Source organism: Palaemon carinicauda, chromosome 2, assembly GCF_036898095.1.
Source record: "Palaemon carinicauda isolate YSFRI2023 chromosome 2, ASM3689809v2, whole genome shotgun sequence".
NCBI classification, from domain to species: Eukaryota; Metazoa; Arthropoda; class Malacostraca; order Decapoda; family Palaemonidae; genus Palaemon; species Palaemon carinicauda.
Genome location: NC_090726.1, coordinates 197,466,936 through 197,484,706, shown reverse-complemented (window position 1 = coordinate 197,484,706; position 17,771 = coordinate 197,466,936). Strand labels below are relative to the sequence as shown.

The 17,771-nt window shown below is 43.8% G+C and overlaps 1 protein-coding gene across 1 annotated transcript in view; it reads right to left on the bottom strand.

Moving 5' to 3' along the window:
* Positions 1 to 2,265: 2,265 nt before the first annotated feature.
* LOC137629474 (transcriptional adapter 3-like) overlaps positions 2,266 to 17,771 on the bottom strand; it is a 48,195-nt gene continuing 32,689 nt past the window's right edge. The window contains exons 9-11 of the mRNA XM_068360798.1: positions 5,777 to 5,910; positions 2,913 to 3,074; positions 2,266 to 2,758 (exon numbers count right to left, since the gene is read on the bottom strand). Of these exons, the coding sequence (XP_068216899.1) occupies positions 2,612 to 2,758; positions 2,913 to 3,074; positions 5,777 to 5,910 (443 nt within the window). The 3' untranslated portion in view covers positions 2,266 to 2,611. The remainder of the gene's footprint in view (positions 2,759 to 2,912; positions 3,075 to 5,776; positions 5,911 to 17,771) is intronic.

Below are 17,771 nucleotides of genomic sequence, written 5' to 3'. Positions count from 1 at the left end.
AGGTGTTGTTAGTCTTGCTATGCAGAGAGGAGACGGACGGGCGGCGAGGAGGTAGAGAGGTTAACTACGATAAACGTACACTACCGTAACTTATTCTAACTTACACTAAGTGAACTTTAACATAACTTAGCTTTTTTTTTTTTATAATTTATATTTTTTTTTTACATTTTCTTTTTTTCTTTTTGATGATTAATTTTAATCACTTTCACTCTCTACACTTAAAATTGATTGAATTTTTTTCTCTTCACTCTTTGCTGTTTTCTTTGAACCACTTCCTTCCTCTTCATCACGAGTTCGCTTCGTAGTTTTTTTAAAGAAGCTATCGATAGAAAGTTGCTTGGTACAGCTTTTCAGAATGTTTCGAAAATAAGTTAGGGAAACATCATCAAACTGCGCAGCTACACGACAAACCTGCAATTTCTTTGGATGGTATTTGTCGATGAAGTCGACCACGTCTTGATATTTTCCTAACACCTCTTTTATTTGCGCGGAACTTATTGCAAGTTCACTCATACGGACGCCACGCTCATGCTTTTCAATAATTCCTTGCTTTACTTCTAAAGAAAGCATTCCCTTATTCCTTTTCTCACCACTACCACTACCACTTGCGAAACTAAGCCTTTTAGGACCCATGATTTTTGTAAAATACCGTAAAAGGATGAATGTAAAAAATCACGATTAAAACACAATTAATAGCAGAACGCACAGGGCACAACCACATAAAGCCAACGAGAACAGAGGACTGACCAGAGCCACGCTAATTGAGGGTCCCTCCGAGGTTGAAGTGCTGCCTTCTATTGGCGGAAATAAAAAACACATCAGGCGCTATGAGCACCGACTACGCATACGAGTATTGTTTACTTCGGGTGTCGAAAAAAAAATTCGGGTGTAGAGTAGAAACGTGTTCGAATTGTACTTCGCGTGTCGAAAAATTCGAATACAACCGGTACGACGAAAATTGCTACTTCGTGTGTCGAAATAAAATTCGGGTGTAGAGTCAAAAATTTGCTCGAATTTTACTTCGGATGTTGGAAAATTCGGATGTAGATACGTTCGTGTGTAGAGGTTCCACTGTACTGTACTAGCTCCTGCAGAGGGCTGGTCACATCATCTTAGCATTAGTCTTTGAAGTTATCTTGACAACTTGCTGGTTATAGCTTGTTCTAAGAAGGAATTTACTTGTAAAGTAGTCATTCTCCTAAATGTATCCTTGATGTTGGAGACTAACCTGGAGAAGGCTGTCCTGATCCATGTTAGCATGCATTAGGATTGACGCATAGCCTCAACTAGTGGACCTGCTGCGGAAAGGACCCTTATCTTGGTGCATCATTTAATTTTTATTTTTTTATTTTGTGTCCGGTAATGTTTCACTCTCGTCACTGATCTTTGATGATTTAGCTTTCTTACATCGTGGATTTCATGGTAGATTACCGTGACTCGTGGGTAACTGCTATTCCTGTTAGGTCATTTCCTTTATACAATCACCTTTGGGTAGTGTGCTTTCAGTAAGAATTTCTATCTATCTTTGTCACTGCTATTACCTCACATGGGCCATTAGAAGTGTCCAGTCGCGAAGTATTGATTCTTTTTGGCTTTATCACTTTTATGTTCCGAGCTTATTTTAATGTGCCTTTATCTTGAACTAAGACATCCACAGACATAACGTTATACAGCAGTATCTTCATGCTTTCTCCTCTTCATTGTCCTCTTAAGTATAACTGACTTGCAATTCTTTGAGTCAGGACATGGCGATGCCTCTGTATTTTTCATAACATTAACTACATAATTTCACTTGCAATTTCCTTGATGTATTTACACTGAAGGCAATTAATTTGGCAGGTGACACTTCTTCATCAGCTCGGAGTGATTGCAGGTCTTATACTTTTCCTCATCCTATGATAATCATCAGTGTCTTCCTGGCACATTGAAGACATGGCTGTTTTTGAGTGTATATCTTTGTATCTCATATTGTTGGTGAGTGTAACCACTGTTTCAAGTCAAGTGCAAATTATTGTTTTACTTTGGAATTCCAGTATGCAGGTTGCAGAGTACACACTTTTGGAGGTCCAGTATCAATCTAATTGTCCTATTTCCTCTCCGTCCTTCTGATACTGTACTACCTAATCACCACCTCACTCCTGGTATCCTGGTCAAGGTTCAGTATTATTTTTAATAATTAATATATATTCTCAATGAACAAATTATTTGGAATGATCATTCAAAAAGATCGAAAAAAGTAAGGCTACTGGTGAATCAATTACTATGCCAACTCGATGAGTTTTTTTTATTTTTCTTACTTTACACATTGATACACAGAGCAAGCAAGAAATGAAAATACGAAAAGCTCACTAAAAAATTTCAATATACACGTATACAGTAAAGCTAACTGTATCAAATTTACAAAGTTTGGAGTTACAATGTAACTAAACTCGATCCACGACTGACAAAGATATATGCGGGTTAATGTATAAAATGAAATATATTAAAAACGTTTATGATCTTAAGAAATTCTTAAAGAAATACAGCATATAATTGAATCCACTTACACCATTATTAAATACTTGAAGATGTACTATTTAATTTTGCCTTTACCTAAAAACACATAAGTACTTTAGCAATTGTTATTAGATGCCAAGTCAAGTTGACGTACAATTACTTCACGATCCTTTATAGCTTTCCATGCAATATCTTTATCCTTTTTAGAAGGGGTTTTCTTTTTCTGACGAGCCGCTGCAATAACACGGTAAGCCTCCAATACCTGAAGATAAAAAGAAGAATTATAACCAATGAACTCTACATAACAATTTGTACTTGTATTACATTTTGTACTTTAATCAGAACTAAAACCCCATGTTATATTCTAATAGGCACAAATACAGATCACAAGGTGAGAACACAAAAGCACAAGGCACCTTTTGTTCTGCATCTCTGAGCTTCTTTTTAAGGTCGTGTCGAACTAAGGACTCCCTGGCCAAAGTCAGCAGACGACTCAATTGCGTTACATTATGAGATGATACCGCACGTAGTTCAGCCTGGCATCGTCTCAATTCTGATAAAATCTCATCATCGTCATCCTATAGGGTAGAATAGAAAGATTAGCACAAAACTTGAGCCTTAAATCTGCAATCCATTATTTAAATACTATACAGGTTTACTCATTTTTCCCAACTATTATCCAAGATATTTATTTTTTATCCCATTTATCCATCGATTATACTTATAGAGATTACCAAAGTAAAATATATTTTATGGGCATTGTAATAATAATGAAAAGGTAAACTACCAAACAGACAAAAAGCAATTGTTCATACAAGAATACAAACTAGAAGTCTTCATGATGATTAAATGACACTTTTGGTGGAAACTGATTCAGTCGTTGAAGTCTGGTAATGATAGTTCATTAGCACGCAGGTGAATAAGAGGAAGACTAGAACCATCCACTCATTCAACTGTTAAGCCTCTCTTTTTCTTTGGCTGTACAAGTCCAAGTCTTGATGTCTATTATTACTAAGGACACTAACCTTTACTTTGTGAAGATTACCAGTATTATTATAACTTCATTCTCAGTTTACTAGAACAATATTTGCCACATGTACATTTTTGTGTAGCACTGATTTGAAGCCGTGGTTCTATTTTTAAAATATCATGTAAATTTGACCTTCGAGATGCCATGGACTACTGAGGAAAAGACATTTATAGTTGAGGCATATTTTCGGTTGAAGTCTATCCACGCATCTCAATTGAAATTCAAAGAATGGTTCAGATGTCAAGAATTTCCTGTCCACTCAATGATCTACAGATGGGTCAATAATTTCAGAACCCATGGGACTGTGCATTACCTCAATTGTAAAGACACTAACAGACAATCACACTCTGGACGACCAAAATCATCAAGGACACCACACAACATTGCTGCAGTCAGAGAGACTGTTATCCGCAGCCCAAGCAAGTCTGTGCGACGGCGAAGTCAGGAGCTTGGAATCAATTGGGAGTCCGTGCGGAGAATTTTAAACGCTGATCTCCACCTGTATCCTTACAGGATACAGATTAAACACAAGCTTACACCTGACGACACAAGGAAGCGAGTGATCATGTGCCAGTGGTTTTGCGACAAGATTGACGCTGTGTCAAACTTCCTTGACAATGTCTGGTTTTCGGACGAGGCACATTTTCTGTTGTCAGGTCACGTGAACTCGAAGAACAATATCTTCTGGGGTAGCACTGTCTGCAAAGGCCATTACACTCGGTGAAGTGCACTGCCTGGGTCGCATCTCCAAACATGGCATCATTGGACCATTCTGGTTCGAGGACGACAACAAGCGGTCTGTGACAATAAACACCAAGCGATATGTCCAGATGCTTGGCAAGTTCTAGACAGCATTTGGTTGACAGAGAGGAGTCGTCAGGGTCCTCCAGTGGTTCCAGCAGGATGGTGCCAACCCCCACACTTCAAACGAATCATTGGGATGGCTACAGCAGCGTTTCCCTGACCGACTGATCAGTCACAAGTGTGACCCAGAGTGGTCGCCGCATTCACTGGACCTGAACCCCCAGAATTTTATCTCTGGGGAAACCTTAAGGACAGGGTATATGAGAACAACCCCCAGATTATCCCTGACCTGAAGGCAGCAATCACAGTAGCAATAAGAGTGATCCCAAGTGAGGAATGAGGGAGGGTCATTGAGAACTTTGCCCGCCGGATCCAAATGTGCCTGCAGCGCTGGGGAGCTCATTTGGAGCACATTTTGGAGAGCCAGTGAAACAAAGAACAACAAAGACTTGAAACTTTGGAGATGTCTGCTACATAGGCTTGACCTAATGTAGTTAAAGTTTTGTGCCGATTTAAATAAAATTTTGGAAGTTATTCTTTTTTTTGGTGATAACCATTTTTTTGTCACCCTGTAGCTACCCGAGCTTCTTAAAGGACAGGTTGAAAGGTCTGCATCTTGCTTCGGGTTTATAGTTTAGTTGCCAAAGCGTATGTGATGAATGATGAGTCTATTCCTCTCCTTTGTGCTCATACTGTTGACAATTCATAACATCATCGCAATTTTCTGGTTGATGTAGATGAGATACACAACAGGGGGCCATCAAAATGCAATATCTTTTCTACTGCTTAAGCTTTTTGCTTAGGGATATTTTATGCCATTTCTTCTGCCTTAGACTAAATTACTTTGTTCTCCTTCCTGGGATCTTCAAATTCCATGGGACTTCTGCTATAAAACTTTCTCTCACTTCGCAATTTTTCATTTTCGTGGACCGAAGGAGAGACCTTTCCTAGTCACTTCTCCCCCTTATACATTACGCGATCTATTCAAGAACAACTGATCGATCCAGTTTCGTTTTGTATTGCCTTAACACAAATACCAGTCTTGTTGAAGTTTCTTATTTTTGTATTAGTTTTGACTCTCCTTTTATCCCTCTTAGCACAAGAGCCCGGGCCCTGCATCTTCAGTGCAGGTCACTCTAATACCTACAGATCAGAACCTACTTCACTGTACTATAAGTAATCCCTCTAATCCAAAACATCTCTTGCAGCTCTCATCTAGACTACATAAAGTATGTGATAAATAGCCACAGGGATCTGTAGATCCATATGCATATAAGGTGCCATTTTTTATAAAGAAAATTGTTAGGAATAAAATTTTGACATAAAATAGGCTATGTTATACATTAATTGGAATGTATGAAAAACAATTTTGTTTTAAATCACATATTATGGCTATAGAAGTACAAAGAAGACAATAAAAGAAAGTAAAATTATATAGTATCTTACCTCATTTCCATATTCTACTTCCATTACACCTTGTTCCTGAAGCTCTTTCTTTATTCTTTTTTCAAGACTTGATGCACTCCCAAGGTTCAGGGACTTGATTAATCCTGGGCGAGTATGACCCAGTCCATCGACACCTAGCAAATTTAATTAAATAAGTTGTAAGAAACGTAAAATATGTGTATATTGCACAAGGAATTTATTTTGGAACTGCAATTAAAGTCTGTGCCTAAGCTCAAGTGACTAATGATTTCAAAACCTACTCTCCTGTATCTCAAAATTCAAGTACTGTAATTTTAAATCTCTCATCAAAAAAGCCTTATACTTAACAAGGTATATGCATAGATGTACATAACCTATCCACATCATTTTTAATACATGGTTAAGTATATAATTTCTAGATTGTGTACAACACCTAAGAAAAGCAACAAAGACGTTATACTGTGTTAATTAGAGAATATAGTTACAGAAAGAAAAAGTCCTTACAGTACAACACATTCAGTACTATTAGAGGTCAACTGTTAGTTGCTGTTTCAAGATAGCCTTTGGTTGCCCCACCTTACGTGTGACATGGGTTCTTGCGGTGGCAGCCTGTAATGCCGTCCAAGGAAACAACAGACATCCTTTTGACCCAAGAGACAGAGACTAGTCTGACAGTGTCTGTTGACTAAGCATCCATTCTTAAAAATGAGTGTCAAGTTTGCAGAAAGACACAGGAATCATCATATTCCTCTTCTTAATTCTGTTGCATCTCATCCCAATATTCTTGGCACCCTAGAGATGTGAATTTCTGGGCAATCAGGTCCCATGTCTCACTTGCCAAGTCACAAAGTTATATGACATATTTTGTAGTTATTACAAGAGCCTTGCATTCCACTGAATAGTTTGTCCTTACACGTAACAACTTTCGTATTACCAAAATTTTGGTTCCTGACCTGTATCAATCCTTCTAGTTTTGATCACTACAATAGGGGCATTCAGCAGCTCAGTACTCTGATTAAACTACTGAAGCACTTAATCATGCATGAGTGAGGGGCCTTGATGAAGCAAACTAAATCTTTTATAACATGAAAGCATTTTCATGCATATCCATAAAACACACAATTATCATCTCCACCCAGCAAGGCAGATGTCACCGCCTCATAATAAGGCTATATCAAAAGCGAAGTAGGTGATTAATAAGTACCTGGAGCTCAAAGTGAAGCATTGACTATGTTACTACTGATCTAGTGCCTTACATAATACAAGAGTACAGTATATTATCTACGGACATTTGAAGGTCTTGAATAAGGAGACATGACTGGTGGCTTTGTGTAAAATCAATCTTGTTTTATTAAATATGATATTTTAATTATAAAATAAATTTTTGAATATACTTACCCGGTGAATATATATAGCTGCAACTCTGTTGCTCGACAGACAAAAACTGTACAGAAAAAACTCGCCAGCGATCGCTATACAGGTTGCGGGTGTGCCCACCAGCGCCAACTGTCGGCCAGATACCATACTCGATGTAAACAAAGACTCAATTTCTTCTCATCCCACTGCGTCTCTATTGGGGAAGAAGGGAGGGTCATTTAATTTATATATTCACCGGGTAAGTATATTCAAAAATTTATTTTATAATTAAAATATCATTTTTAAATATTTAACTTAGCCGGTGAATATACAGTATATAGCTGATTCACACCCAGGGTGGTGGGTAGAGACCAGATAAATATGTTTACATCGTTTAAGCTAAGAGTTTTTATTTCATTTTGGAAGTTATCAATATAACGAAAACAAAATAAATAGGTACCTGGTAAGGAAGTCGACTTAGACGATTACTCTGCCTTGTAAGTACGTCTTCCTTACGGAGCCTCGCGATCCTCTTAGGATGCTGACAGACCCCTAGGAGCTGAAGTATCAAGGGCTGCAACCCATACAAAAGGACCTCATCAAACCCCTAATCTGGGCGCTCTCAAGAAATGACTTTGACCACCCGCCAAATCAACCAGGATGCGAAAGGCTTCTTAGCCTTCCGGACAACCCATAAAAAAACAACATTAAAAACATTTCAAGAGACAGATTAAAAGGATATGGAATTAGGGAATTGCAGTGGTTGAGCCCTCACCCACTACTGCACTCGCTGCTACGAATGGTCCCAGTGTGTAGCAGTTCTCGTAAAGAGACTGGACATCCTTCAAGTAAAATGACGCGAACACTGACTTGCTTCTCCAATAGGTTGCGTCCATTATACTTTGCAGAGATCTATTTTGCTTAAAGGCCACGGAAGTTGCTACAGCTCTAACTTCGTGCGTCTTAACCTTAAGCAAAGCTCGGTCTTCCTCACTCAGATGTGAATGAGCTTCTCGTATTAACAATCTGATAAAGTATGACAAAGCATTCTTTGACATAGGCAAGGATGGTTTCTTAACTGAACACCATAAAGCTTCAGATTGGCCTCGTAAAGGTTTAGTATGCTTTAAATAGAACTTAAGAGCTCTAACAGGGCATAAGACTCTTTCTAGTTCATTGCCTACGATCTCCGATAAGCTGGGAATATCGAAAGATTTAGGCCAAGGCCGAGAAGGTAGCTCATTTATGGCTAGAAAACCAAGTTGCAGCGAACAAGTAGCTTTTTCCGACGAAAATCCGATGTTCTTGCTGAAGGCATGAATCTCACTGACTCTTTTAGCCGAGGCTAAGCATACCAGGAAAAGAGTCTTAAGAGTGAGATCTTTCAGGGAGGCTGACTGTAAAGGCTCAAACCTGTCTGACATGAGGAATCTTAGTACCACGTCTAAATTCCACCCAGGCATAGCCAAACGACGCTCCTTAGTGGTCTCAAAAGACTTAAGGAGGTCTTGCAGATCTTTATTGTTGGAAAGATCTAAGCCTCTATGCCGGAAGACCGATGCCAACATGCTTCTGTAGCCCTTGATAGTGGGAGCTGAAAGGGATCGTCCTTTTCTCAGGTATAAGAGAAAATCAGCTATTTGGGCTACAGAGGTACTGGTCGAGGATACAGAAACTGACTTGCACCAGGCTCGGAAGACTTCCCACTTCGATTGGTAGACTCTAATGGTAGACGCTCTCCTTGCTCTAGCAATCGCACTGGCTGCCTCCTTCGAAAAGCCTCTAGCTCTCGAGAGTCTTTCGATAGTCTGAAGGCAGTCAGACGAAGAGCGTGGAGGCTTTGGTGTACCTTCTTTACGTGCGGCTGACGTAGAAGGTCTACTCTTAGAGGCAGACTTCTGGGAACGTCTACTAACCATCGAAGTACCTCGGTGAACCATTCTCTCGCGGGCCAGAGGGGAGCAACTAACGTCAACCTTGTCCCTTCGTGAGAGGCGAACTTCTGCAGTACCTTGTTGACAATCTTGAACGGTGGGAATGCGTAGAGATCCAGGTGTGACCAATCTAGGAGGAAGGCATCTATATGTATTGCTGCTGGGTCCGGGACTGGAGAGCAATAGATTGGAAGCCTCTTGGTCAGCGAGGTTGCAAAGAGATCTATGGTTGGTTGACCCCAAGTGGCCCAAAGTCTCTTGCACACATCCTTGTGGAGGGTCCATTCTGTTGGAATTACTTGCCCTTTCCGACTGAGACAATCTGCTATGACGTTCAAGTCGCCCTGGATGAACCTCGTTACTAGGGAGATGTCTCGATCTTTTGACCAGATGAGCAGGTCCCTTGCGATCTCGTACAACGTCAGTGAGTGGGTACCTCCTTGTTTGGAGATGTATGCCAAGGCCGTGGTGTTGTCCGAGTTTACTTCCACCACTTTGCCTCGAAGGAGATACTCGAAGCTTTTCAAGGCCAGATGAACTGCCAACAGCTCCTTGCAGTTGATATGCATGCTCCTCTGACTCGTGTTCCACAGACCTGAGCATTCCCGACCGTCCAGCGTCGCACCCCAGCCCAAGTCCGATGCGTCCGAGAAGAGAACGTGGTTGGGTAACTGAACAGCCAGGGGAAGACCCTCTCTTAGATTGATATTGTCCTTCCACCAAGTCAGACAAGACTTCATCTTTCCGGAAATCGGGATCGAGACCGCTTCTAGCGTCTTGTCCTTTTTCCAGTGGAAAGCCAGATGGAACTGAAGAGGACGGAGGTGTAGTCTTCCTAGTGAAACAAATTGCTCCAGGGATGACAGCGTCCCTACCAGACTCATCCACAGCCTGACTGAGCAGCGTTCTTTCTTCAGCATCTTCTGGATGGAAAACAGGGCTTGATCTATTCTGGGGGCCGACGGAAAAGCCCGAAAAGCTTGACTGTGAATCTCCATCCCTAAATACAGAATAGTTTGGGATGGGACCAGCTGCGACTTTTCCAAATTGACTAGGAGTCCCAATTCCTTGGTCAGATCTAGAGTCCACTTGAGATCCTTCAGACAGCGACGACTGGAAGAGGCTCTGAGAAGCCAGTCGTCCAAATAAAGGGAGGCTCGGATGTCCGATAAGTGGAGGAATTTGGCCACATTCCTCATCAGCCTCGTAAATACGAGAGGAGCTGTGCTTAGGCCAAAGCACAGGGCCCGAAACTGGTAGACCACATCTTCGAAGACGAATCTCAGAAAAGGTTGGGAGTCTGAGTGAATGGGGATGTGGAAGTAGGCGTCCCTTAGGTCTAGCGAGACCATCCAGTCTTCCTTTCTGACCGCTGCTAAGACTGACTTTGTGGTCTCCATGGAAAACTTCGTCTTTGTGACAAAGACATTCAGAGCACTGACGTCTAGCACCGGTCTCCACCCTCCTGTCTTCTTTGATACTAGGAAGAGACGGTTGTAAAACCCCGGTGATTGAAGGTCCGAGACTTTGACCACCGCTCCCTTCTCTAGCAAAAGAGACACTTCCAGTTTCAGGGCTTGTCTCTTTTCTACCTCTCTGTACCTGGGAGAGAGATCGATGGGGGACGTCACTAGAGGGGGTTTGCGTACAAAAGGGATCTTGTACCCCTCTCTGAGTAACTTCACAGATTGTTGATCTGCGCCTCTCTTCTCCCAGGCTTGCCAGAAGTTCTTGAGTCTGGCTCCTACTGCTGTCTGAAGTTGCGGGCAGTCAGACTCTGCCCTTAGAGGACTTGGATCCTTTCCTCTTCCCTCGCTTCCCTTCGGCACGAGCACCTCCTCTGCTGGAGGCTCTGCCACGAAAGGGCGGAATAAAGCGAGACGCTGGAGTGTCTAACCTCGGTCTAGCAGACAATGTAGGCAAAGGGGGAGCTTTGCGAGCCGAGGACGCAACTAGATCGTGGGTGTCCTTCTGAACTAAAGATAGGGCAATTTCCTTTACCAAGACTTCAGGAAACAGGCACTTGGAAAGGGGAGCAAAGAGAAGCTCGGATCTTTGGCATGGCGTCACTCCAGCAGACAGGAAAGAACATAGAGACTCTCGCTTCTTCAGGACTCCGGACGTGAATGAGGCGGCTAGCTCGTTGGACCCATCACGGACGGCCTTGTCCATGCAGGACATAATGAGCAAGGAAACGTCCTTATCTGCAGAAGAGATCTTCCTGCTCAGGGCTCCTAGGCACCAGTCTAGGAAGTTAAAGACTTCGAAAGCCCTAAAAATCCCTTTAAGAAGGTGGTCCAGGTCCGATGGTGACCAACAAATCTTCGAGCGTCTCATGGCAAGGCGGCGGGGAGAGTCTACAAGACTTGAGAAGTCGCCCTGGGCAGAGGCAGGAACTCCCAAGCCGAGAACTTCTCCCGTGGCATACCAGACGCTCGATCTAGACGAGAGTTTAGATGGGGGAAAGGCAAATGCTGTCTTTCCTAAACTCTTCTTAGACTCTAACCAGTCTCCCAACAGCCGCAAAGCTCTCTTGGATGAACGAGAGAGAACGAGTCTAGTAAAGGCAGGTGTGGTAGCAGGCACGCCTAACACAAACTCTGACGGCGGCGAACGCGGAGCCACAGAAACAAAGTGGTCAGGGAACAACTCTTTAAATACAGCCATGACTTTTCTAAAGTCCAATGATGGTTGAGTTGCCTTAGGTTCGTCAAGCTCTGAAGGTTGATCCTCTTGCGGTTCAGCAACGTCCTCATCTGATAGTTCCTCATCCGAAAACTGATGAGGAAACAGCAACGGAGTGGGCAACGTCTGGCTCGCTGAGTCCGGTCGCACTGGTGCATGCGTGACGGATCCGGACGCAACGTCATGGAACTGCTGCACAGTCTGTGAACTGTCAACAACCATGGGTGCGCGAGGACGCACAGCGTCCACCCGAGACTGTTTAGACCGTCTGGGTTGTGCAGTCAACACCATACCGGGTTGCGGAGGTTGACGCACCGCGTCAAAACAAGTCACCTCTGATGGTTGTTGAACGTCCTGAACGTCAACAACCACCTCCGTGCGTCGCCTAACGTGAACGTGCGGCTGGCAAACCACACTGGGTCGCATCGGTGGGGGTACCTCAACTGGTAGACGCGAGAAAGTAACCTCAGCGTCAACAGGACGCACAACAGACCGCTTGGATGGTTGTTGGCCAGAAGGTTCAGCAGCAACCTTCTCCGCATTGAAGTCCTCCATCAAGGACGCAAGCTTGGACTGCATGTCCTGTAGCAATATCCATTTAGGGTCTACGGCAGCAGGTGCGGCAACAGACGGGGTGAGCGACTGAGGCGGTACCGCTTTGCCTCTCTTAGGCGGCGAGCAGTCATCAGATGACGGCAACGAGTCCGAACTGACCCAGTGGCTACAACCGGGACGTTGGACTTGTCCTGAAGGGAACGACTTACGCTTCAAAGGTCGTGAGACCTTGGTCCAAAGTTCTTACGAGAAACACCTTCGGACGACGAGGTAAAAACGGGCTCTCTCGTCTTACGTTGGTAGGGGCGATCTTGGGGAGATACGCCTGATACCATAGAGGGAACGTCTGTTCGCTGATCAAAGCCTCTCGAACCCATGCGTCGTACGACATTGCTTCTCCCCTGGGCTTGGGAGCTTGCAAGAGGTCCCGGACTAGGAGGACGACAGGCACGAACAGACGAACCCTCAAGCGCAACACTGTTCACAACACTTTAAGAAACACTAGGCACTTTATCACTTCCCGCGGCACTTTGGCACTTTAGTTCCTTAACATCCGCCATGAGTTGATTGCGGTCACTTGCAAGGGACTCAACTCTCTCCCCCCAAGGCATGGATAGCACGCATCATGTCAGCCATCGATGGTTCCTGAGTGCTAGGAGGGGGGTTAGGAACAACCACTACAGGGGAAGGATTAGGTTGAGGGGCATGAGGAGAGGAAAAATCTACCGACCTAGAAGAACTTCTCCTTACCCTATCTCTCTCTAGTCTGCGTGTATACTTCTCAAATTCGATAAAATCGAATTCCGAAAGGCCCACGCATTCCTCACACTGATCTTCCAATTGACAGGTTTTACCCCGACAATTGGAACAAACAGTGTGAGGGTCGAGAGAAGCCTTTGGAAGACGCCTATGACAGTTCCTAGCATTGCATTTTCTAAACTTGGGAACTTGTGAAAGGTCAGCCATTTTGAATTGGTCAAGGGAAAATTCCAAAAAACGATCTAAGTCATCAACAATGAATCCGATACAAAAAAGAGTTCAAGGATTTATTTGAAGAAAAACCCTGTACTGCGAAAGCTCATAACCAAAATAAAGTACTTCACCAAATATGATGGGAAAAACTCCAGGTTTCAACAGCGAGTAAAGTACGTCTTGTCGACACGTCGACAGAGAAGAAATTGAGTCTTTGTTTACATCGAGTATGGTATCTGGCCGACAGTTGGCGCTGGTGGGCACACCCGCAACCTGTATAGCGATCGCTGGCGAGTTTTACTGTTTTTTTGTCTGTCGAGCAACAGAGTTGCAGCTATATATATTCACCGGCTAAGTTAAATATTTAAAATTAGTTTCTGCCAGACCTATTATAGCTTCTGGTGCTGAGGCTACTTTAAATATACAGTACTATACATATTAACAAAAGCAAGTTATCTGTTTTTAAAGTTATTTAATATCAATTATTGTAATCTCAAAAATACAATAGTTGAGAATATAGTTTTAAAAGGCATAAAATGTTATTTTCATTAGTAAAATAAATTTTTGAATATACTTACCCGATAATCATGTAGCTGTCAACTCCGTTGCCCGACAGAATTCTATGGAGGGATACGCCAGCTATCACAATACTAGAAGGGGGTGTACTTACCAGCGCCACCTGTGGCCAGGTACTCAAGTACTTCTTGTTGACACCTCCTCAATTATTCCTCGGTCCCACTGGTTCTCTATGGGGAGGAAGGGAGGGTCAATTAAATCATGATTATCGGGTAAGTATATTCAAAAATTTATTTTACTAATGAAAATAACATTTTTCAATATTAAACTTACCCGATAATCATGTAGCTGATTCACACCCAGGGGGGTGGGTGAAAACCAGTGTACAAGATTAAAGGATAGCTAAGTATCCCATATTTCATATAACAGTTATCTCAAATAACAATGAAATAATAAGTACCTGGTAAGGAAGTCGAATTGAACCGTTACTCTGTCTCTTTTTTAAGTTCGTCTTCCTTACTGAGCGCAGCGTTCCTCTTGGAGGCTGAATCAACCCAAAGGTGCTAAAGTATACAGGGCTGCAACCCATACTAAAGGACCTCATCACAACCTTTAACCTCGGCGCTTCTCAAGAAAGAATTGACCACCCGCCAAATCAACAAGGATGTGGAAGGCTTCTTAGCCGACCGAACAACCCATAAAAAGTATTCAAGAGAAAGGTTAAAAAGTTATGGAATTATGGGAATGTAGTGGCTGAGCCCTCGCCTACTACTGCATTCGTTGCTACGAATGGACCCAGGGTGTAGCAGTACTCGTAAAGAGACTGGACATCTTTGAGATAGAATGATGCGAACACTGACTTGCTTCTCCAATAGGTTGCATCCATAACACTCTGCAGAGAACGGTTTTGTTTGAAGGCCACTGAAGTAGCCACAGCTCTCACTTCATGTGTCCTTACCTTCAGCAAAGCAAGGTCTTCTTCCTTCAGATGAGAATTTGCTTCTCTAATCAGAAGCCTGATGTAGAAAGAAACTGAGTTCTTAGACATTGGTAGAGAAGGCTTCTTGATAGCACACCATAAGGCTTCTGATTGTCCTCGTAATGGTTTTGACCTTCTTAGATAGTACTTAAGAGCTCTAACAGGGCAAAGTACTCTCTCTAGTTCGTTCCCCACCATGTTGGACAGGCTTGGGATCTCGAACGACTTAGGGTAAGGACGGGAAGGAAGCTCGTTTTAGCCAAAAAAAACCGAGCCGCAAGGAACATGTAGCCGTTTCAGATGTGAAACCTATGTTCCTGCTGAAGGCGTGGATCTCACTTACTCTTTTACCTGTTGCTAAGCACACGAGGAAAAGAGTTTCTAATGTGAGGTCCTTAAAAGAGGCTGATTGGAACGGTTCAAATCCTGATGACATTAGGAACCTTAGGACCACGTCTAGATTCCAGCCTGGAGTGGACAACCGACGTTCCTTTGAGGTCTCAAAAGACCTAAGGAGGTCCTGTAGATCTTTGTTGGAGGAAAGATCCAAGCCTCTGTGGCGGAAAACCGCTGCCAACATACTTCTGTAACCCTTGATCGTAGGAGCTGATAGGGATTTTACGTTCCTTAGATGTAACAGGAAGTCAGCAATCTGGGTTACAGTGGTACTGGTTGAGGAAAACTGCATTGGCCTTGCACCAGCTTCGGAAGACTTCCCATTAAGACTGATAGACTCTGAGAGTGGATGTCGTCCTTGCTCTGGCAATCGTTCTGGCTGCCTCCTTCGAAAAGCCTCTAGTTCTTGAGAGACTTTCGATAGTCTGAAGGCAGTCAGACGAAGAGCGTGGAGGTTTGGGTGTACCTTCTTTACGTGAGGTTGACGCAGAAGGTCCACTCTAGGAGGAAGAGTCCTGGGAACGTCGACCAGCCATTGCAGTACCTCGGTGAACCCTTCTCTCGCGGGTCAGAGGGGAGCAACCAACGTCAACCGTGTCCCTTTGTGAGAGGCGAACTTCTGAAGTACCCTGTTGACAATCTTGAACGGCGGGAATGCATACAGGTTGAGATGGGACCAATCCAGCAGAAAGGCATCCACGCGAACTGCTGCTGGGTCTGGAATCGGAGAACAATACAAGAGGAGCTTCTTGGTCATCGAGGTAGCGAATAGAACTATGGTTGGCTGACCCCACAGGGCCCAAAGTCTGCTGCAAACATTCTTGTGAAGGGTCCACTCTGTGGGGAAGGCCTGACCCTTACGGCTGAGGCGATCTGCCATGACATTCATATCGCCCTGAATGAGCCTCGTTACCAGCGTGAGCTTTCGATCTTTGACCAAATGAGGAGGTCCCTTGCGAACTTGAACAACTTCCTCGAATGAGTCCCTCTCTGCTTGGAGATGTAAGCCAAGGCTGTGGTGTAGTCGGAGTTCACCTCCACCACCTTGTTAAGCTGGAGGGACTTGAAGTTTATCAAGGCCAGATGAACTGCCAACAACTCCTTGCAATAGATGTGAAGTGTCCTTTGCTCCTGATTCCATGTTCCCGAGCATTCCTGTCCGTCCAGTGTCGCACCCCAGCCCGTGTCCGATGCGTCCGAGAAGAGACGGTGGTCGGGGGTCTGAACAGCCAAAGGTAGACCTTCCTTAAGAAGAATGCTGTTCTTCCACCACGTTAGAGTAGACCTCATCTCTTCGGAAACAGGAACTGAGCCCGTCTCTAGCGTCATGTCCTTTATCCAGTGAGCAGCTAGATGATACTGAAGGGGGCGGAGGTGGAGTCTCCCTAACTCGATGAACAGGGCCAGCGATGAAAGTGTCCCTGTTAGACTCATCCCCTGCCTGACTAAGCATCGGTTCCTTCTCAGCATGCTCTGGATGCATTCTAGGGCTTGGAAGATCCTTGGGGCCGACGGACAAGTCCGAAAAGCTCGACTCTGAAGATCCATACCCAAGGAAACAATGGTCTGGGATGGAACGAGCTGAGACTCCTCAAAATTGACCAGGAGGCCCAGTTCCTTGGTCAGATCCATAGTCCATTTGAAAATCTCCAGACAGCGACGACTTGTGGGAGCTCTTAAAAGCCAGTCGTCTGACGGAGCCGGACACAAGATCATGATACTGCTGCACAGTCTGTAAACTGTCAATCATGGGCAAGCGAGGAAGTACAGTGACAACCCGAATCTGTCTAGACTATCTGGGTCGTACAGACAACTCCTTAACGGGTTGCTGAGGTTGCCGCACTGCGTCACAATAAGTCCCTTCTGTTGGTTGTTGAACGTCTTCCCCGTGACACATTGACTCCGTAAACAAAAAATCCTCTAACAAGGACTAAGCTTGGACTGCATGTCATGCAACACAGCTCAAGGTCTATGGGAGCAGGTGTGGTAACAGACGGGATTAGCGGCTGAAGTGGAACCATTACCTTCCCTGTAAGCATGTTATGCTTAAATAAAAGTCCATAAGAGGTTATGCAGCTAAAGGCTCCCTCCAAATGACAGAGTCCTCAAGGGAATATCAGAAGGAGGGAGAAAAGAACTTTCTCATCTACAGGGACCTTATCCTAGAAAAGCTAAGTTCTCTGAGTGAGGGTTCATTGGTGCAAAAGCAGCAGACTAGAAGGCAACGTTATGAAACTGCTTGACAGTCTAGTGAGTTGGCAACAACCCAAGATATGTTGAGAAGCATGCGGTAAGGAATGCAGAGCATGATGAATGCAGAGTATGCTGTATGCAGAGCATGCTGTATGTAGAGCATGTTGTATGCAGAACATGCTGAATGCAGAGCATGCTGTATGCAGAGCATGTTGTATGCAGAGCATGCTGAATGCAGAGCATGCTGAATGCTGAGCATGTAGTAAGCAGAGCCTGCTGTAAGCAGAGCCTGCTGTAAGGAAAGCAGAGCGTGTGCATGGCGTTTAACATTCTTAGAAATTCCATGACCAGTGCTAGAGTGCTTTATGCATGCTTGCATGGGGTTTAAAAATCAACATAATGTTTACCTTACATTCATAACTCATGATTC